The 22,783-nt window shown below is 33.3% G+C and overlaps 3 protein-coding genes across 4 annotated transcripts; 1 reads left to right on the forward strand and 2 right to left on the reverse strand.

Annotated features, from left to right (window-relative positions):
* Positions 1 to 459: 459 nt before the first annotated feature.
* Positions 460 to 1,812, forward strand: LOC132715490 (uncharacterized). The gene is made up of 2 exons (XM_060698498.1): positions 460 to 535; positions 1,135 to 1,812. The coding sequence occupies exons 1-2, from the start codon at positions 500 to 502 to the stop codon at positions 1,699 to 1,701; spliced, it is 603 nt and encodes a 200-aa protein (XP_060554481.1). The 5' UTR covers positions 460 to 499; the 3' UTR covers positions 1,702 to 1,812.
* An 873-nt stretch (positions 1,813 to 2,685) lies between these two features.
* LOC132715477 (1-deoxyxylulose-5-phosphate synthase YajO-like) lies at positions 2,686 to 8,417 on the reverse strand. Its single transcript, XM_060698482.1, has 8 exons — positions 8,204 to 8,417; positions 6,865 to 7,010; positions 6,512 to 6,665; positions 6,113 to 6,286; positions 4,915 to 5,012; positions 4,573 to 4,754; positions 3,751 to 3,890; positions 2,686 to 2,948 (listed from the first exon to the last, which is right to left on the reverse strand). The coding sequence occupies exons 1-8, from the start codon at positions 8,294 to 8,296 to the stop codon at positions 2,838 to 2,840; spliced, it is 1,098 nt and encodes a 365-aa protein (XP_060554465.1). The 5' UTR covers positions 8,297 to 8,417; the 3' UTR covers positions 2,686 to 2,837.
* A 2,375-nt stretch (positions 8,418 to 10,792) lies between these two features.
* On the reverse strand, positions 10,793 to 22,453 carry LOC132715474 (1-deoxyxylulose-5-phosphate synthase YajO-like). Of its 2 annotated transcripts, none has more exons than XM_060698480.1 (8): positions 21,919 to 22,453; positions 21,422 to 21,567; positions 20,730 to 20,883; positions 20,328 to 20,501; positions 12,432 to 12,529; positions 12,126 to 12,307; positions 11,810 to 11,949; positions 10,793 to 11,389 (listed from the first exon to the last, which is right to left on the reverse strand). In XM_060698480.1, the coding sequence occupies exons 1-8, from the start codon at positions 22,012 to 22,014 to the stop codon at positions 11,312 to 11,314; spliced, it is 1,068 nt and encodes a 355-aa protein (XP_060554463.1). In that variant the 5' UTR covers positions 22,015 to 22,453; the 3' UTR covers positions 10,793 to 11,311. The 2 variants fall into 2 exon arrangements, with proteins under 2 accessions (XP_060554463.1, XP_060554462.1); XM_060698479.1 differs by lacking the exons at positions 10,793 to 11,389; positions 11,810 to 11,949; positions 12,126 to 12,307; positions 12,432 to 12,529 and adding exons at positions 18,621 to 18,812; positions 19,398 to 19,537; positions 19,724 to 19,905; positions 20,040 to 20,137 and having other exon boundaries at positions 21,919 to 22,451.
* Positions 22,454 to 22,783: the final 330 nt, after the last annotated feature.

Genomic DNA, 22,783 nt, shown 5'->3' on the forward strand with positions numbered 1-22,783 from the left:
GGCAAAGAAAGGAACCAATTAACAACTTACAAATTTTATTCGTCGATGAATACCTCTTTATAATCTTTGTATTTTGTAAATCTTTTTAATGTAGGTCAAGTGATTGACAATGCTTAACTTTATTCTAATGTAATCCCCATTACTATAATTTACCTCAATTATTTAACAAGAAAGAAACTATTCATGATAATTTAATGCGATTACTGGATTTTGAGGGATTTTTTATGAAGTATAAATTAGTACATAGGAACGTCTTATACGTTATAGTAAATTCTATTCAATACATTGAGCTCAAAGACCTATTTAGTAGCACCTATTCATGGTTATACTGTCAGGAATTTTGGCGTTCAAATTCACGACGGAAGAAAGCGAACGACCAATGACTTCCTATGTTTCGTCGGTCTACTAGTATATAAACAGTAGACATTGTCAACATGCTTCATTTAAATCTTGTGGCAAAGTCACTGTTACTTATCACATTATATAGAAGAATATCATAATGAAGTATAGAATCTACGTCGTGATTCTGTGTTTGGTGAGAGATTTGTATATGCCTATGCGTAAAATTTACAATTGTAGAAAATAAATTATAGGTTTTTATTACTTTTTATTACTGTCTGTCTGTGGGACAATATTATTGTATACAAGGTGATAACGAAACTTTTTACTATTATTTTTTTACTTTTACGATATTTTCATTCAAGCAATACGTATGTACGTAATAGCATTATTTTCATTCGGATTTGAAATAATTGTTTTATATAGAGTAATACTTTGACTAACATGTGAGGTTTCTGTAAAATACAGTAGATGTATCTTGATTTCAAATAGACGGATTCATAGATTATTTCTTGTCCGAGGAGTTTCACATAATAAAATGTACGTTTGCTCCTCGGCATTTATATTTTAACAGAAATTGATGAAAATTGACAGTCTAATACTTTTAAGTCACAAAAAATAACCAAGTTTTCAAATAACAACATAAGTCCAACCACTTTTGAGACACCCCCGAATACTGAGTATCAATGTAAATAATATTGAAATATTAAGAGTCTCATTTAGCGATGCAGTTTTAAAGAAATTTACTTATACTTAATGTTTAAAATTCAAAGAAATAAATCGTTTTTTATTCAGGTATACCACCTTATACATACAAATGGATCATATATTCCAACCGGATCTGGGAAAAACACGTGCAAAGAAAATGTAGATGCGTTAGAAGATGTCATTAGTGCACTTTCAAATTTTTACACTGTGTCAAGTTTTAATACAACGATGTATGCACCACCAAAGGATTTTGTACGAGTTGATGAGCAGGAGTATTCTAATATTCGCAAGTATTGTACTAACTTCAAAACAAAATTTCAAAACATTTTGGATTTCAAATTTCAAGGATCTTCAGTAAAATCTTCCACCAGCCATTTGGCAACGTGTCCGTGGGTGTTTGTAGACAATTATGATGAAGACAGACTTCCCAAACTCATTTATGAGGCAAAATGTGTATGTAGCCGTTGTCTACATAAAACAAATGGACATAAAGATGTACAGCTCGTGCCTGGCCTGGGACGCTGTAAACCGGTTATGACGTCAGTGATGACAGTCAGACGACAATGTAGGCACAATTCGGACGTGTATGAATATGTAGCGAAAGCTGAACGAATATCAGTCGGATGCACGTGCACAAGTCCAGTTTTCGTTTAATGATAATTGATTCGTTTTCTTGATAGCCAGTAAGATGAATTAATAAAGTATTAGCTTTACTCCTGATACTCATTGACCTCTGTGAAAGTCTGAATATAATGTTGTTAGAACGTGTTGTTTTATTGTTCTATTTTGTGTATGTTTGTATGTATATAGGCAATAAAATATGGTTAAACTAAACTCATAGACTGCAGAATGATTTTTTTTCTCCAGAAATGATAAAACTTGCTGTAGAAATATGTAATACAAATGTACATTGTATTTTCTCTTCACATAATAAATTGATTAGTTTGACGTGATAATTTTTTTAAATATGAAAGCATGTTTTAACATCGCTTTACAATGAAGATATTTTCCCAAAAATATTTCAAATATTGATAAAAAATCTAAAACAAATGTACCATTTATAGGATATCCTTTTGGAAAAATAAGATTGATTAAGTTCTACATGATGAAAATTTTTACGACAAATATTATTTTGTTCCAGAGCGTTTTATTATCTGCTATACAAATATATGTAATATTTAATCATGTATATATCTAACACTTGCCAATAACTATGTTTAAAATTTGTTCCTGGTTTGTTGTAATAATGCCTGGTACTAGTGGTGTTGGTAGTTTACTCCGGACCACGACAGTTTAAGCCACAGATCACAGTTCGGCCACAGCATCGTTCCTGGACGGGCTTTCAAGCAGTTTATCATTACTAGTTATGTACATGCCAGAGCAGAAGTACAGTGCGAATGACCGTAGAAAGAAAATTAATACTGTAAAGTCATCATTCAATCGCACATAACTTGTAAATTATTACTCAAATCTTGAATCTTTTTACTTTTCCTAAAATTCTTAGTACATTCTTTTTCAATTTTGATTTTCTTGAAATATCTTGGCTTAGCTAGAGGCATGCAGCTTTAATCATGTATCATAAAGCTATGTCATCAAACAGGAGTATAAACCATAGAAATATCTACAATAAAGCTGTCATAGTATTTGCTATATGTTTTACTATTGTGACATTAAATCCTTAAATCACCTTCACATATGATAGAAAACCATCCTAAATGTGGGTTGTTTTTAAGGCAAGTGTACTATGAAACTAAATAAAACATGTATCCGCATCAACAAATAAAGTCTATTTAAATATGGTTAGATCGGTTAAACGGATTTGTTCTAGCACTGCTGGCCCGCCATATCACCTCATAGGGATATAAATTTACCCTTGGACTGGCTTCGTCAAGTCGTGACATCTACAAAAAACAACACATTTCTTTTAAAAGAAGCAAAGAATATGCACACTTAATTCTGAAATCAAACAGAGAAGCTTAATTCATAGCGTGTTATTAATGCTCTATGCTCAAATATATAAGACACAAAATTCAGTTGATCTTATCAACACATAACAATAAAATTTATCTTTAAATGCCCTGAAACATAGTTCTGTTGAACGTACTAATTACTGTGGTGACTTCAGGGCTGAGTTTCATAGAATGGCCTAAGTGCATCCTTAGTCACTGGACTTATGACAAACTATAGGACTAACTTAGGACCGTTTCAATAAATACTTTTATCTTTAGTAAAAGTTTTAGACTTTACTTAATTCATTCTAATGAGAAAAAATACTTAATACAAAGGCACGGGCTTCAATCCGCAATGTTTAAATGTTCATCTGCAGTGTTATTCTTAACATAAGAGTCAAAAGTAAGGACAATTTCTTTGAAATGAAAATTGTCTCAGTTTTGGTCTTAAGACACATCTAAGTCTAAGGACTTTAAATGAAGATTGGTTTAAACATATTTATTTAAGTTCGATTGCGAAACATGCTCTTGCAACTTAATATATTAATCACTTTCGAGTCCGCTTCCTGGTGGCATATAAGAAATCATGGTTGTAACACTCGTAGGGCTCGAACCCATGATACCTGGGTTGAGAGACAGACACCTTAACCACTCGGCCACCGATCCCCTTAAATATGTATGTGCCCCGGGTGAGGAAGATTAACCCAGAGTTGCCAATTTCCTTTAGTAAAATTGACTTATACGATATACTTACTTCCTCGTCTGTCAGTTCCCAGCCTGTACTTGCGCCCATGTTATCTTCAAGTTGTTTTAAAGACGTGGCTCCAATAATAACTGAACAGACGACATCTTTCTGTAGAAGCCAGCGGAGTGATACTTGTGGGACCGTTTTACCTTTGAAGGAAAACAATTTCATAGATTACTAAAATTCAATCAAGAATGAAATGTCGCTTATTTAAATAATGAAATAAATAAATGTTTCATCTCAGACTTGTTGAAAAAAATATATTTAAATAATTAAAGCAACATATAATGTAAAAAGTACAGTAATGGTTTACAAGTATGACTGATTCAAAAACATATATTCTACTACATGTATTTATATAATTAAATATAAATACATAGATTAACAAAGGAAAGCTGCGTCCGGATGGACCCCCCCCCCCCGGACATCATATAACTATAAAGGACCACCAGAAAAGCGCCCTTGTAAGGCACATTCTTCTTTAATAAGAAATGTAATGACTTATATTGAACATACAAGTGGAGTATCTAAGAATGAGATCAATGATCATGATTGATAAAATGATAGCTGAAAATTTTATTGAACCCGAGCTTTTTATATTGATTTTAAAAGAAAACTGCTTACACAAAAAACTTTCTGGACAATAATGGCTATAAACAAAATCTACCAGGTTTACATATAAATCATCAGTTACATATGTATAAGGCTCCAGGTACCCTTCAGTACTTACTATATTTTAACTTTCTGAAAATCATTGTGTACTTTTATGTACACTTTACTGTGATATTGTAAGCTGCACTTTTTGATATTTTACTACTTTACTATCCTTACTATGAGTTTTAGCAATATCTTTCATGGCGTCCATTAGTTTCCAGTAATTATCATCATCGTTATATTGACTCCAAGCTGGCGCAGCTTGCATGGCTTTAGACTCGTCTTGGTGAACAAATCCAATTCTACTTCCTTTTGCGTCTGGTGTTTTGTTTCTCTCAAATTTCCCGGTTAAAAGTCCACTGTTGAAAAGTGAAAATATTAAACGTTTTCTTTCTTTTATATCATAATTTGGGTCATCTCTATACATAATCATTTAAAATTTCTAAGGAACAGTTTTATTTGTTTCCCCTGTTTAAGAATACAATTGTTTATATCGAGAATCAGGTTATTCATACATACCCTTTCAAAGGACTCCATGGCAACACGCCTATTCCTTCGTTTGCACAAACCATAAACTCCTCGAACTCGGACTGACGTGCAAGTAGATTGTATTGTTGCTGAAAAATAAATTTAGATATATGAATATGAGCCGCGTCACGACAAAACCAACATAGTGCGTTTGCGACCAGCATGGATTCACATTGCAGAAACGTCTGTAGTTCATTGGTTACATGTTATAAGAATTTTTATGTTTGACTATGATACAAAAAAGAAAGAGGGCAATCTGATTAATACACGGGGCTAGAGAAAAATATTAAATTACTTAATAAATTGACAGCAGTCAAGTACATGTATATATTTTATATAAACATCACGATTATTCAACGTTAAATCGATAAATAAATGACAAAATGAAACAGTCATTTTACGTAAATTTACAAATTTGCGGAAGACAAGAGTTTCGGCAAAGCTTTATCACTCGTACTGTGAGTGACATATTGTGTTTGATATGAGTTTTATTTCGCAGATGAAGTCCATCAATGTGATCTCCAAATATAAATCTTTATTAGATCCAATCAGTTATGTGTCGTTTTCAATTTCCGAGTCCACAAAATTCAGAGTCATTTTCAGAGTCCCAAATATCTATATCAATTCCTTTCTAAAAATACCAAAGTTCTGTCAAAATGTCAGGAAAATATTATGGATGAAACTGCACGTTTGTAGCATTGCTTTTAACTGAATAATCGTGATGTTTATATAAAATATAAACTTGACTGCTGTCAATTTATTCTAATTTAGTATTTTTCTCTAGCCCCCGCGTATAAATCAGATTGCCCTCTTTCTCTTTTGTATCATAGTCAAACATAAAAAGACGTTCCCTGTTGTCACAATATGAATAAAAAAAGAAACCAATGAACGAGCATCTGAACATGATTTTTCTATCTCTTTCCCTTTCTCTGCCGTCGCAATAAGTAAACCCCAGCAAAAATGAGCCAATCATTGGGCATGCTCTGGAGTGCGGGTAACTAATACCTGCACTTCAGTTAACGCACTGTGCATGCATATGTATGCAATTTCTATCTGACAAATTTTCAACAGAAAGGTTCCCAGACTATGATACAAACATAGGGTAAAACAGGGTACACTATCGACGCGTCTATTTTTAATGCAAACAGTTCTAATTTTCTTTCATGTGTAATTTATAATTGTTTATTACCTGAAGTGATACACATGAGTTTAGACCCATCGTGTCAATTCTATCAACAATTTTCTGTAGTTGCCATCCGCAGACGTTACTGACACCAAAATATCGTATTTTCCCGCATCTCACGAGATCGTCAAATGTCCTCAGCGTCTCTTCAACCGGGGTAGCATTATCCCAAGCATGTGACTATAAAAAGAACGTTTTTCTTCACAATTGATACACAACTATATAAATATTGTCTGTAAAATAATGCTTTATTTTTGTTTGGCTAATCCCAATGACAACTAAGGTATAAAAATATTATTTTTTCTTATGACAATCATGCCTAAGTATGATAAGTTTTCATGCATAAAGATACCTTGATAAGGTTTATAAAATATGTTATTAAAACATACAGAGGGCTAATAATACCTGTAACAGGTCGATATAATTAGTTTGAAGTCTTTCCAAACTTTCTTCACAACTTTCAACTATATGTCGTCTGCTCAAACCAACTTTGTTTACATTTGAACGATCAACATGGAAACGACATTTCGTTGCAAGGACAACGCTACTCCGATCTTTTCTGAAACAAAATTAAATTATACAGCAATGGTTGATGAATTCAATCGAATCCTCTCTTAGTAAACACTATGAACTGTAAAAGTGCACTTGATAAATCAATCTGAAAACTCATAGCAAAATATACCATTATGTTAGGTAAATACCACCTTTTAAAAACAGCTATTATTAATTAATTACAGAATAAATGTAACCGTTCTTACTTCTTCAGCCAGTTGCCAACCACCCGCTCCGACGCACCAAGACCATAAACATTAGCAGTGTCTAGGAAATTACCTCCTAGTTCAAAATATCTGTCCATCAATTTGTGTGACATTTCTTCATTCAGTTGGGTTGGAATGGGCATCACCTAACACATAGATGTAAATGATAACAGTTCTCACAAACATGATTTTCAAAGAGATGTTGAATATCATAACTAAAACGCCATCTGTCTAGCTAGTGTGTGCATTGTGCAGTTTCTTTAGTCAGGCTTTCGCCTACTCCTATAAACTTTTAGTTACTTACATCGTGAAAATGACAAATATTGCAAAAATAACAATACAGAATTAAAATGTTGAGCTTGTGCTTTAACATGACATTAAGATCATTTTATTATTTTTAATTGTAGAAATATCATAAATATAGACATTGAGCTTAATAATAAAATGTATCGGATATAAAAATCCATATAAAGGGAAGTAACTTGAAAAAACAAAGAGTATCTTCCTCGCAAAAGTTACACTTTATATACATTTTAATATATTTGTAGAGATTTAGAAGTTACTGAAAATTGCAAATGTTAGTATACATAATTCAAGAACTGCAAAGCGGAGTTTTTTCTTTGTTTCTTTTTTCTCTTTCCTTTTTAGCTCGACTATTCGATAAGAATAAGTAGAGCTATTGCAGTCACCCGAGCGTCGGCGTCGGCGTCTGCGTCCGCGTCGGCGTAACCACTTATGTTAAAGTTTTTGTACTAGTTCAAATATTTTCAAAGTCCATTGACATATGGCTTTGAAACTTTGCACACTTGTTCACCATCATGACCCCAACCTGTAGACAGGAGGAGGAAACTCTATCAAGCATTTTAACAGAATTATGCCCCTTTTTCGACTTAGAATTTATGTTAAAGTTTTTGTAATAGTTCAAATATTTTCAAAGTCCATTGACTTATGGCTTTGAAACTTTGCACACTTGTTCACCATCATGACCCCAACCTGTAGACAGGAGGAGGGAACTGTATCAAGCATTTTGACAGAATTATGCCCCTTTTTCGACTTAGAATTTATGTTAAAGTTTTTGTAATAGTTCAAATATTTTCAAAGTCCATTGACTCATGGCTTTGAAACTTTGCACACTTGTTCACCATCATGACCCCAACCTGTAAACAGGAGGAGGTAACTGTATCAAGCATTTTTTTTACTATCAAGCACTCAGAATAGTCGAGCGTTGCTGTCCTACCGACAGCTCTTGTTTTCTTTCTTATCCTTTTTCTTTTGCTGCCATGCGACTGATGTCAACATTTAAACAAAGTATCATATCAATATAAGAAACATCACTTACCCCGTCACCAAATGTCATAGTGCCCAAACACAGGTTCGAGACCTGGACGCCCGACTTGCCGAGGTAATTGTATGCTACTTTCGCTTCAGTCATGATTTATGTTCTTTTTTTCTGTAAATTAGTGTAAATTACATAAAAGTAGAACTAATGTGTTGTACCCAATACATCTATTACATTAAAAATGACATTTTATCTAGTATTCACAAACTAGGTTACTCGTGATAACCTGCATGATGATATAAATATTACGGCGTACCGTTGGGGTCATCGTGTCCTCTAATCGACGACATCGTTTCTTCTCATCATGGGCGACCTCTGATTTATCTAGAACGCTAAAGTGACGAGGTTAAATACTTAGCGATTGTGGTATGTCCCCGTTTATAAGATCAATCATAGACACGTATTTTATGATTATCATGGACATTTCTTTCCTTTTAGCTTAACCTGCTGATTTGTAATGGACGTGTCCAGCCTCCATTTTTATTAAGTTTAGGGATATCAAGAAATTATATAGTCAGTCAAAAGCCTGGTCAGACTAAGCGAACGTGGGGCTGGCCTGTCTTTGAGCTAGTGGCTAAGGCTAATCAATACCTGTTGCAGCATGAAAATTGTTGAGGTTCTAAAAGATACATTTTAATTCGTGACATATACTTAACTTTCGGTAGTCAAATGACACTAGATAATATCGAAAAATGTATGATTCGTGATTACCTTTCATAAATATTTACTTTCTTAATTTATATAAGTGTCAGCATGCCTTTCACCATGACGTCAGTGGTCAAAGCGATCGTCTGATATATTATTCATAACCTTCAGAGATTTAAAGTAGTGTTCATCATAAGCAATATTAGCATAAAGCTAATTGTACACCGTATGATATGTCTTAAATAATTATAAAAATAGAAGATGAAAAAACAACATTTTATTCCTTTTTAGTTTATTACTTTTAGATCAAAATCATGCAGTACATGTACATATATGCTTGTATTATATATATTTTTCTTTTTTTTTGTCATTTCCAGTACGCTAGTGTGGAAGATTGAATACCGCTTAAACCGGTGTTAGGGTAGGTGAGAGATGTTACATTTTTTTATATTCTTTCATAACAGACTCAATCAAACCGAGACTGCAATTTTCATATAATATTATTGTTTCAATACTTCTGAGATATCTACGGAAGAGCATTAGTGCCAGGTGTATGTTTTTTATTAACTCGAAATTTCGAGTTACTAACTCGAAATTTCGACTTACTATCTCGAAATTTCGACTTACTAACTCGAAATTTCGACTTACTAACTCGAAATTTCGAGTTACTTATCTCGAAATTTCGAGTTACTAACTCGAAATTTCGACTTAGTAACTCGAAATTTCGACTTAGTAACTCGAAATTTCGACTTACATTGCACGACTTTCATTGGTTGCCGGTGAAAGCAAGGATTGAATTCAAGATACTTTCTTTCGTGTGTAGTTGTTGCACATTGACAGAGCACCTTTAACATTTATTTAACAGAACATTTTATAGGGTCAAATTGTCCACACACATACTGAACATATCCTTCGCTTTTTGTGGAGGGGGGGGTGTAAAATCACACTTTCCACATTTCCGTGTTAACAGGGTGTTTCTTTTTATTAAGCACACATACAACCATCATATGGAGAAACAACAAGTCCAAAACCCACCCTATTGTAAACTGTGCAATATCATGTGTTAAATAAGTTTTAAATGACGTGTATAGGCCAGTTAGTCTGTCACGTTTCTTTATACTAATAATGTTTTTGTAACATTATTCATTATTTACTAATACTTGATTTCATATTGTGTTGATTAAAAGTTGATAAAGTGATACTTGTTATAATATATATGTTGGAACAATATAAAAGCATCCGATTTTACAAGAAATATAGTCAGTCCAACAATTTTGACACAAAGGCCTCAGCACTCCCTATTTTGGCCACGCCGCGGATACTTTCCTCAGATGTCCGCTCACGTAAAGTATAGATCGGTTTTTTTACAGGGATGAGAAGGAATATGATTTTAGTGAAAAGATATGTTCGAACAGATGAATACAATACAACGTTGAAGAACGCCTGAACGTACAAAATTAAAGGAAGCTTGTATTTTTTTTCGGGTGTGTATATGCATTATAAGTTTAAGTTAAAATTTCAAAAGTTTTTGTCCAGGCAAACCCGTTTTCTCCATCTCCATCTTCAAACACTGTACATTCTTAACATCTAAAAATAACTTTGGCCATTCTTTAATTGTTAATAAGTCGAAATTTCGAGTTACTAAGTCGAAATTTCGAGATAAGTAACTCGAAATTTCGAGTTAGTAAGTCGAAATTTCGAGTTACTAAGTCGAAATTTCGGGTTAGTAAGTCGAAATTTCGAGTTAGTAACTCGAAATTTCGAGTTAGTAAGTCGAAATTTCGAGTTAGTAACTCGAAATTTCGAGATAAGTAACTCGAAATTTCGAGTTAATAAGTCGAAATTTCGAGTTAGTAACTCGAAATTTCGAGATAAGTAACTCGAAATTTCGAGTTAGTAACTCGAAATTTCGAGTTAATAAAAAACATACACCTGGCACTAATGCTCTTCCGTAGATATCGCCCTTTTACATGTCTTTTTACGTCGTTTTTTTTATAATCTGCAACTTTTTCTGGACTACAGTCCTTTTTGGGGTGCCAAATGGACATCAAATCATGGTATGAACTCTTGGTGCTGAGATAGTTAGCTAGTATTCATTATTAAATTAAAAAACGAATGCCCTTCTGGTAGTCGTGTTATAATCATTAGAATACCGCAAACTTAATGTATCATTAAGATTTCACTACAAAGATGGAAATGGCTCCATTCAAGGAGAATAAACAAAGGAGGTAACGTGCGTCTCGCTTAAAATTACAAGAATATCCACCTAAATACCGTGTCTGTAATTTCATATAATTTTGTTGTGATTAATGCTTCCGAATGATTACACTTTCACCAGATTTTCGTCTTCTTCATTCGTAATAACAAAACATAATACAAAGTATATTATGTAAACAAATATCATGTTTTGTTGCACATTATTTCCGACACTGTTATCTTTGAATTGAGTTCGGTTGAGTGGATTCAGCTCCTGGTCCCCATATTGTACGCATCGTATGGATACATTGTTACTTTCGGACTGACGTCATCGAGCCGTGACATCTGCAAGATGTGTAATATACAGCATTCATTATAGTCAAAGCGTTTTTATGGTACGAGTATTACTTATTTAAATATTATTATATTTTAATGTACATAAAAAACACATCATAAAAACTGAGCAGACGACATTTGAAATAAACCCGTCATATGTCTTCTATGATCAAAAATATCAAGTTCTAAAATCATAATATATAACCCTACTGATTGTTCTGTAATGGAAATGATTTAGAATTTAACAACATTTCATGGAAAAAAATGTTGTTTTTTCAACTTTTAAATATCTTAAGATTTCTAAATGTTTGCTTATCCCGTATTTTACAGACTTTGTTTCTGCCGACTGCTAATGGGTTTTAAAACTAACAGACATTTATTATTCCATTCTAGAAAAAAAATCGCTTTATCGACATTAAACACACTTACCTCCTCGTCTGTCAGTGCCCATCCTGTACTTGCGCCCATATTATCTTCAAGTTGTTTTAAAGACGTAGCTCCAATAATAACTGAACAGACGACATCTTTCTGTAGAAGCCAGCGGAGTGATACCTGAGGGACCGTTTTACCTGTCAGAAATAAACAACATGCTTATAGGAAGACGCTTTCTATTAAAGTGACGTTTTACTCCCAGAAAATACTCGTAAACTTAACGTGACGTCCTTGGACGTTGTTCAGAAAAACGTCACACATAGTCATTGTAATGAGTTTTTTAACTATGTAACACTATACTTTATATACTAACCATGTTCTTTAGCTATATCTTTTAAGGCGTCCATAAGCTTCCAGTAGTTACCATCATCGTTATATTTACTCCATGCTGGCACGCATTGCATTGCTTTAGACTCGTCTTGATGGATAAATCCAATTCTACTTCCTTTTGCGTCTGGTGTTTTGTTTTCCTCAAATTTCCCGGTTAGAAGTCCGCTGTAAAGGTTAAATAAAATGTAGGTGACAATATAGAGAACATGTCAAGAAAGGAAATGACAATTGAAAAACTTTGTTGCTAATGATTCTGTATTTTAAATATAAAATTTGATAAACAAGTCACCCTTTTAATGGACTCCAGGGTAAGACTCCAATGCCTTCGTTTTCACACACCATGAATTCTTCAAACTCAGATTGCCGCGCAAGTAGATTATATTGTTGCTGAAAGAAGAAAAGGCACGCACGTTGATAAATCATAAATTAGTAAAGTGACTCAAGCTTATCAATATATCATAATTAATTAATAAAGTGACATTCAAATCAACTGATTCAGAATGATAATAATCATAGCGATGACTTTTTGATCATTTTTCCGTTCCCTCATTGCAAGTTGATTTTTTTTTTGCTTGGGTTTACGTCGCACCAGTGCAGTATTAAGTCATATGGCGCATATGGCGATTTTCCAATTTTACTGGTGGCGGAAGACATCAGGTGCCCTTCGTACATTTATTGCAAGCACGAACGAGCACCAGAGTAGAAATACCGACGTTCCGTAAGCTAGCTGTATCGCTTCCTCACGAGAAAGAATTCAAAGTCCTTGTGGGGACTTTACCATACGGCCATAGACCCCTCCCCCACTAATTACTAGAGTAAACTAACAGAGAGATTTAATTCCATGTAATTTTTTACAAATAAATATTTATTACTTGAAGTGTAACACATGAATTTAGTCCCATCATCTCAATTTTGTCGACAATTTTCTGCAGTCGCCATCCGCATAAATTACAAGCACCAAAATATCGTATTTTCCCGCATCTCACGAGATCGTCAAATGTTCTCAGCGTCTCTTCTATTGGAGTGGCATTATCCCACGCATGTGACTGTAAAGATAGGCAATAATTTAAATATTAATTGCAGTTTTAAATGAAATTTTATTGCATTTATTTGTACTTGATCATTTTTATTTTTATATTTAGATTTACTCGTATGTGTATGTTAATTCATCACAAATAGTGAGATTTGAAGTGCAAATGGGATCTTAGGTACCTTGCCATTTCCAGTAACGTCCACGAATAGGCTCAATCAAACCGAACATGCACACTTTTAGATTTCCCGCGTTGGACATTCTTTAGGGAATTTTTCTTCCTGTCTTTAATGAGTTTAATGCATAAAATAAATATTGCTCTAGATGTTCTTCGATTTAAACATGAAAATCCTTTGAAGATTAATCATTCAAACATAGATTTATATATAGATGTATATAAAATATGTTGAGTAAACCTGATAAAGATCTATGTAGTCTGTTTTTAGTCTTTCTAGACTTTCTTCGCAGCTTTTAACAATATGACGTCTGGTCAGGCCAACTCTGTTGACATTACTAAAGTCTGTTTGATATCTTACTTTTGTTGCAAGAATGAAATTACTGCGGTTATTCCTGAAACAGAAATCGTAAAAGAATTTAACAAAGTGAAATAGGGCATTACAATGCTCACTGATTCATTGTAGTACAAATAGGTCCTAAACGCCTTAAACAAATGAACATCTGAAATTACATTTCACATTTTCTGAGTTAAATCGATATATAATTCTATTATCCCTTTCCAATCGTATACTAGTGAAATGAGTACAATCTATATAGATTTACTTTGACAATGTGGGAGATTTCTATTTAGATAGGTATCAAAAGACGCCTCTGTCCTTTTTAAGGTACTAGTCAATGTCAAGGCAATTTCATCTGAATCATATTCAAACGTTCTTTGAAGTCTATCCAAAACGGTCAAGTTTTCGTAGTCTGACACAAATAATGCTTCCCCTGACTAATAATTGACGATATTGCTGATTTGAGTTATAGATATGATAAATTACACCATTCTGCCTTGACCTTTACATATTATCAAGTTTATTACTTTTTAAGCCAACTGCCAACTACCCGCTCCGACGCACCGAAACCATACATATCAGCGGTGTCCAGGAAATTACCTCCTAGTTCAGAATATCTGTCCATCAATTTGTGTGACATTTCCTCATTTAGCTGGGTTGGAATCGGCATCATCTAAAGACATAGATGTAAAAATAAAATGAAAACATAGCTCAACAAGGAAACCGAACACATTGTTTCACATTCAGCGCTTCTAATTTCCGGCGTAAAAAAACATATACGTTAACTGCACTATAACAATACTAAACACTTGTTAGCCCATTGTTAGTCCCTTTCTGAGGCATATTGTGCCTTAAAGCAGCTTCCCTCTGTTAATTTAGCGCAACTTTCTTCAGTTTTAAAACATCCAATATGCTCTTTATTTATCCATTATCAAATCATTGTTAAACACATGATTGACTTTCTAAAGAATTAAAATATATACGAATTTCTGAGGTGAAATGTGCTATATTTTCATTTAACTTAGTACAAAATGACTATTTTCATCAAAAACAACAAAATGTATATAAAGGGGGTAACTTGTAAAAAATAGAAAATCTTTTACTTCTTCACACATTATAATTTTTACTTTATGAAACGAAATCACAATATATTTAGATTCCGGATAATACGTTAAACTAAAACAAAAGATACTTTACAGTGCATGCACGGTGTGTAATCATGTAGTTTAATATTCTTAAAAGGTGTAAATCTAATTATAATTGACAAAGTGCATTTAGAATTTAGTATTAATGTAATAAAATTAAATTATATTATATCAATACAAGAAAAATCACTTACCCCGTCGCCAAATGTCATAGTACCCAAACACAGGTTCGAGACCTTGACTCCTGACTTGCCGAGGAAATTGTACGCTACTGTCGCTTCAGTCATGATTTACACGTATGTTTATGTTTTTTTCTATAAGTTTAACTAAACATCTGATGTACTACATGTATTTACAAAAAATTATGACGCGTTTGACAATGAGTTATAAGTAAACATGTCAAGAGAGATAACTGGAACGAAATTACTATCTATTCTACACCTGGACTACATTAAAATGACATTTCCTAGTGCAACAACGATGTATAACTTAACTTAGCGTTACCATCGCCATTCATGTATCAAAACAGCCACCATATATATAGTTAGTCAGGGCCGTTCCAGATCAAATGCTATAAATATCTATGTTGCGAGTATATTTAAATTGCTCAATACATACATTCTGATTTGGGAACATACCCTAACTGATTTAAATTTGTACATACATAACCTGATGAAATATTACTTCAATGTTTTCTTGATAGCGATTGAGGTATGATTGAGTTTGACTATGTATTATCATTTATAAATACTTAACGATTTTCCTATCTTTATCCATCCCCTTGGAGGCAGTACACAGTTTCGGTCGTTTAGTTTCGAATTGGCCAGGGTCAAATTTACAAAGAAGAGACCATTTTGTAATTGAAGTGGATATTTGAACTTCTTAATATTTAAAGTTGCCATAATTCGGTATTGTGTTACATTTATCAAGTAAAATTGATTTTAGTGATGTTTGACCCATAAATGTTGGGGAGTACCTATCAGATTCGAATGTATGATCCATAAAGCTAGCTCGGAAATCAGCTCTTCAATTTAAAGGGTATGCAGAAGATTTAAAATAGTAAAAAAGCTAATTGCATGTGTCCCGTAGGGATTTATTTTCAGATAGGGCATTGTTTAAGGAGGAAGAAACACTATAGCTTGTGATTTAATTTTGGGGCGTTAATATATTTTTTGTTATTTTGCAAATAGGGTTAATCCACTCTTTTTGTCGTTGATTTTAATGACCTAAACAATGAAAAACACATGGCTATGTGCCAGAAAACTAGAAGGTGGACATGTATTTTTAATTGTTTGCTGTGAGATACATATGTATATGTTAATTATGAAATGCATTTATTTCAGGTTGTGTGATTACAGGGTTTGATTGTGACGCAGTCAGTCGTTTGCCGAGAAGCCTTGAAAACCGTGTATTATCCGCTGAAGGTGGTCAGACAAAAGCATCAGGCCCGGTCAGACTAGACTAATGTACAGGTTTGTCTGGTTCTGGCTGCTTTACTCTGGTGAATAAGGTTATCACTTTCTGTTCAAGCACGATATGGGTTCCAGTCACTTTCAGGTTTTTATATGACTGATATTTTATTGGTTCGCTATTTATAAATAATTAATTATAATAATTTGTACGAGTGTCTTACACACATTTTAACAATGAGGATGAACATCGCTAAATGTTTTATTGTTAGATATATTTGTAGTTTTTATCGAAAGATACGCGAAAAATACTCAAAAGACAGACAAAAATCTCCTTTTTTCGTGTAATATTTTGCCAGGCAATAGTACGGAAGCGTTCTGGTGCCAATTTAACATGTTCTATAAAAAAAGTTAACTCCTACGTATAATAAAAAAGCATAATTAGGAGTTTATAACTCCTCTCCTACGTATGACTTTGTAACTCCTACGTAGGAGATAAAAAAAGCCTAATTAGGAGTTTATAACTCCTACGTAGGACTTTATAACTCCTACGTAGAAGAACACTTATAAAGTCCTACGTAGAAGTTATAAACTCCTACGTTGGACTTTTAAACTCCTACGTAGGACTTTAAAACTCCTAATTAGGTTTTTTTATCTCCTACGTAGGAGTTACAAAGTCCTACGTAGGACTGATAAAGTCCTACGCAGGAGTTATAAAGTCCTACGTAGGAGTTTGTAAGTCCTACGTAGGACTTTAAAACTCCTAATTAGCTTTTTTTATCTTCTACGTAGGAGTTATAAAGTCCTACGTAGGAGTTAAAAAGTCCTACGTAGGAGTTATCTTTTTTTATAGAACATGTTAAATTGGCACCAGGACGCTTCCGTATCCTGGTGCCAATTTACAAGTTCTATAAAAAGAGATAACTCCTACGTAGGACTTTGTAACTCCTACGTAGGACTTTATAACTCCTACGTAGGAGATAAAAAAAGCCTAATTAGGAGTTTATTACTCCTATGTAGGACTTTGTTAGTCCTACGTAGGACTTTATTAGTCGTACGTAGGAGTTATAAACTCCTAATTAGTCTTTTCAACTCCTACGTAGGAGTTTTAAAGTCCTACATAGGACTTACAAACTCCTACGTAGGACTTTATAACTCCTACGTAGGAGTTAAAAAAGCCTAATTAGGAGTTTATAACTCCTACGTAGGACTTTATAAGTCCTACGTAGGACTTTATAACTCATACGTAGGACTTTATAACTCCTACGTAGGAGATAAAAAACCTAATTAGGAGTTTTAAAGTCCTACGTAGGAGTTTAAAAGTCCTACGTAGGAGTTTATAACTCCTACGTAGGACTTTTTAAGTGTTCTTCTACGTAGGAGTTATAAAGTCCTACTTAGGAGTTATAAACTCCTAATTAGGCTTTTTTATCTCCTATGTAGGAATTACAAAGTCCTACGTAGGACTTACAAAGTCCTACGTTGGAGTTAAAAAGTCCTACGTAGGAGTTATAAAGTCCAACGTAGGAGTTATAAAGTCCTACGTAGGAGTTACTAAGTCCTACGTATAGGAGTTAAAAAGTCCTACGTAGGAGTTTTAAACTCCTAATTAGGCTTTTTTATCTCCTACGTAGGACTTATAAAGTCCTACGTAGGAGTTACAATGTCCTACGTAGGAGTTTAAAAGTCCTACGTCCTACGTCGGAGTTTTAAACTCCTAATTAGGCTTTTTTATCTCCTACGTAGGACTTATAAAGTCCTACGTAGGAGTTACAATGTCCTACGTAGGAGTTTAAAAGTCCTACGTCCTACGTCGGAGTTATAAACTCCTAATTAGGCTTTTTTTATCTCCTACGTAGGAGTTATTTTTTTTATAGAACATGTTAAATTTGCACCATGACGCTTCCGTAACTATATGAGAACAGATGCGCAGACGTTTTTAATTTAGATCACAATTTTCTCCATACTATTATTGATGAGCAAAAATGATACTATACTTGATGCTGATGATTCTTGTGCATAAGTAAGGACCTAAACGTTTTATCCAAAATAAGTTGAAGATTGTAAAAGAAAGTAAACCAGGACCCTTTCTATGAGATACAGATTAATCTTCGAGGCTGCTTGAATGTTCCTGGTTTTGAAAAAGTTAATTTCAGGAAGACGGCAAACGTCATATCAACAATAATTTTCATTCACGATCTTCAACTAAGTCTGGACAAAAGTATTTTTGAAAAAGTGGTTAGAATTATTGAACAATGAAGTCAAGTCCTGATAGAAATAAAAAGAATTCCAGAACACACATTGAATTCTTTTATTTTCTTTTCTCTACAACGACGGAGGTGGTTAAAAACACACGAGTCTACATTTGTTGGCTAATACAGGAGCATAAAACTTCTGATATTCTTTGTTATAACAGAACATAATGAAAAATGTATTATGCGAACTCCTGGACACCGCCATCTATATTGTATTAGAACTGTTGAAAGGATTTATCCGGACGGCACCAGGACGCCATATTGTATCGTAGGGATACATATTTACCCTCGGACTGGCCTTATCAAGCCGTGACATCTGAAATAACGTATAATACATGTTGTAAATATCTAATAAAGTATCAGATGTATTCCAAACGTTTATATGGTAAAGATATTATTTATGTAAAGTATATTTAAATGTATACAAACTCTAAAGGAGCATTCTAAAATTATAAATTATTAACAGCTCATCATTTATCATGTTTTAATCAAATGCCGTCTTCTTTTCAAAATAATATCATATTACAGTATATATATCGATAGAAGTCTGGTAATAATATACATGTAGTAACATGACACATCTGATTGCTGTACAATGGCGACCATTTTGAGTAAATACAAAGTTTTAGAATAGGTGTTATCCGGAACTCGGCAAATATGGTGTTTCCCCAGCTAATGTCCCGGTATAAAAAAGCTTTTACCGTTCTAGTTGCACACTGCACTACCGGTCACAATAGATTAGTCAACATGCTACGCTTATTTTTGAAGCTGTAACAGTTTCTGTAAAAGTTTGTTTGCACCCCTGGATAAGCTGGGGAAACCCCCAAAATATTCTTAATTACGAAGTAAGTTAACATTTCTGTTCTAGAATAATCGCTTTATCGGCTTTAAACGGACTCACCTCTTCGTCTGTCAGTGCCCATCCTGTACTTGCGCCCATATTATCTTCAAGTTGTTTTAAAGACGTGGCTCCAATAATAACTGAACAGACGACATCTTTCTGTAGAAGCCAGCGGAGTGACACTTGAGGGACCGTTTTACCTATCAAATATAAACACTATAGTCATAAGTAGATATTTTTGTAAAGAGTTATCAATAAATCGTTGTCCTTTAGAGTTTATCCTTTAAAAATAAAACAGGAAACCGAATATCTTACAGTTAAAAGTCACATAACGCCACTTAAGCTGATAATTTAAAACAAAGTAAGATTTAAACTTTTAAACCTACCATGAGTTTTAGCAATATCTTTCATGGCGTCCATCATCTTCCAGTAATTATCATCATCATTATATTTACTCCATGCTGGCGCAGCTTGCATGGCTTTAGACTCGTCTTGATGAACAAATCCAATTCTACTTCCTTTTGCGTCTGGTGTTTTGTTTCTCTCGAATTTCCCGGTTAAAAGTCCACTGCAAAAAAAAGTGAAAGTTGTAGATGACATTATAGTACACCAGTTCATCCAAGGAATTTGAAAGCAGATATTTTGTAGGTCAAATTCTGAACTTACAAAAAAAACAATTTAAAACAACAAATGAGTAGTCACCCTTTTAATGGACTCCAGGGTAAGACTCCAATGCCTTCGTTTGCACACACCATAAATTCTTCATACTCAGATTGCCGCGCAAGTAGGTTATATTGTTGCTGAAAGAAGAAAAGGCATGCACGTTGATAAATCATAAATAAATGAAGTGACGTTCAAACCAACTGATTCAGATTATGGTAATAATAATTTTGGCAATTTGTTTTTATTTTTCAGTTCCCTAAATACACTTACACAATATAAGAGTGTAAACAAACAATAGATACATTTAATTTCATATATATTTTATACCTGAAGTGTAGCACATGAATTGAGGCCCATCATCTCAATTTTATCGGCAATTTTTTGAAGCTGCCATCCGCAGACGTTACAAACACCAAAATATCGTATTTTCCCGCATCTCACGAGATCGTCAAATGTCCTCAGCGTCTCTTCGATCGGAGTGCCATTATCCCAAGCATGCGACTGTATACAGTTGAAAAAAATATAAAATTGAAGTTTTAAATGAAACTCTGTTGCATAAATAGGTAACTGATAATTTGATAAATGTTCAAATTTATGTTTACTTAAATAGCCTTCATAAAAAATGAGGTATTAATTAATATACAAATGGTAGCATACTTTAGTAAAGAAGGTACATTTTACAAAATGATATACATGTATTATTTATTTCAAAACTATTTTGACCCGAACCTGGTATAGATCTATGTAGTCTGTTTGCAGTCGTTCCAGGCTTCCTTCGCAGCTTTCAACAATATGTCGTCTGCTTAAGCCAACTTTGTTTACGTTTTTAAAATCAGTCTGATATCTCACTTTTGTTGCGAGGACAAATTTACTGCGATTGCTTCTATAAAAGGAAATCGTGAATGATATTCAACAAATTAAAAAAGGCAAAACCAAACTCAATGACTCATTCTTAATGTACTTGTAGCACAAACAGGTTTTTGGTGCATTACAAGAAAATGTTCCTGTCAAAATTATTTAGTACACTATCTGCGGAAAATGCTCCATTGAATTTACAATCCCTTTTCAATAGAAGTGCAAATTAAAGTGGTTCGTTACTCTCGTTTCTCATTATATAGTTGTCTAAGGATAAACCTCTGTACGTTTTAGGTACAAGTCATTATCACTGCAATTTCAGTATCTGGAAAGGTTATCGCAAAGTAACTGATAAATATGTTAGCCAACATCAAACTTCCAAGATGTTTTCCTTTGTTTTACATTGTTTTAACTTTTTGAGGTGTACTCCAAAGATGTCAAAGTCTGATAATCAATGTTCCACTAAGATTTAACTTAAAGGGTTACTGTTCTAAAGAAGATAGTAATGAGATACTTAAATAAATCTCATCATTCTACTTTGACTTTACACATCATAAAGGTCTTACTTTTTAAGCCAACTGCCAACCACCCGCTCCGACGCACCGATACCATACATATCAGCGGTGTCTAGGAAATTACCTCCTAGTTCAGAATATCTGTCCATCAATTTGTGTGACATTTCTTCATTGAGCTGGGTTGGAACTGGCATTACCTTTCAACAGATGCATTAAATTGTAATTATAATTCATAATGTTGTCCTATAATCTTATAATATATATCTTCATTTTTTCTAATTGAAATGTGTCATTATACATTTATATCACCAGTTGTATTTTCTTAAAATTATTGTAAGTAGCGATCCATCGTTAGCACTGACAACAAAAGCAACTCATACTTATGTGTATCTTTAATTACATATACCTATGAGTATTTTTTAATTACAAGTTACAACTTAAATTTTTTCGTGTATTTCATTCTTTTTAAATGATATTTATTTCAAATTAAACCTAAGGTAAGATCATGATTTAATGACTGATTTTAGTATATTTATAGTAACACTTACGCCGTCTCCGAACGTCATGGTACCAAGGCATAGATTTGAAACTCGAACTCCTGTCTTACCGAGGTAATTATATTCAACAGCTATTTCCTTCGCCATTGTGTACGTTGACTTTAGAAACTTTTGCCTACCTTATTATTAAACTTTTATGATACAACCTCTATTCTTTTATATTTTAAACGTCTTGTAATGGTAAGTAATGTTTACGATTTCACTGTAGAAACAAAAGAATTTAAGGTCATAAAATGTCAGATAAAGTTGAATAAACTTTTGCTCAATAACCATGTAGTATCCCAATGTTCCATTTTATTTAACCTAACGTATTTCACCCGTCCCCCTTTATTTGTGATAACACTGGCAAATAAACAGTACATTGATTAATTATCGATTTAAAGGAACTCCACTGAGGTCTAAAGCCTAGAAACATAAAATTTAATTATTTACATAGATAAGCTGGGGCACTGAAAACAGAAAGATATGCAAAAGATAATTAAGAAATATATTTAGAAATTCACTGATAATCATTCTCATCAAATTTTAGTGAAAGCCGTTGCAACGCTTTCCAATTTAGTATATTCTAATTATGTAACTAATAACCATTCTAGAAAAAGGAGTGAGCAAATGATCTGAAATTTTGCACACAATCTAATAGTCTATTCTCACATCTATAATCTATGGAATATAATCTCGAAATAAATAATTTCTTTCTCGTCATGTTATGAAACCTCGGTTAAGTTATTGGATTTCACAAATTTTGAAGGAACAGAATAAAACAGCCTCTTCGAAATTTAATCCAATTTGTTTGCAATACATAATTAGTCCATTCAAATCACAAATTACTTTATACTCTACCTTATGAAAGTATTTT

This window comes from Ruditapes philippinarum, unplaced genomic scaffold (genome assembly GCF_026571515.1).
Source record: "Ruditapes philippinarum isolate M1 unplaced genomic scaffold, ASM2657151v2 ctg791_1_1_1_1, whole genome shotgun sequence".
NCBI classification, from domain to species: Eukaryota; Metazoa; Mollusca; class Bivalvia; order Venerida; family Veneridae; genus Ruditapes; species Ruditapes philippinarum.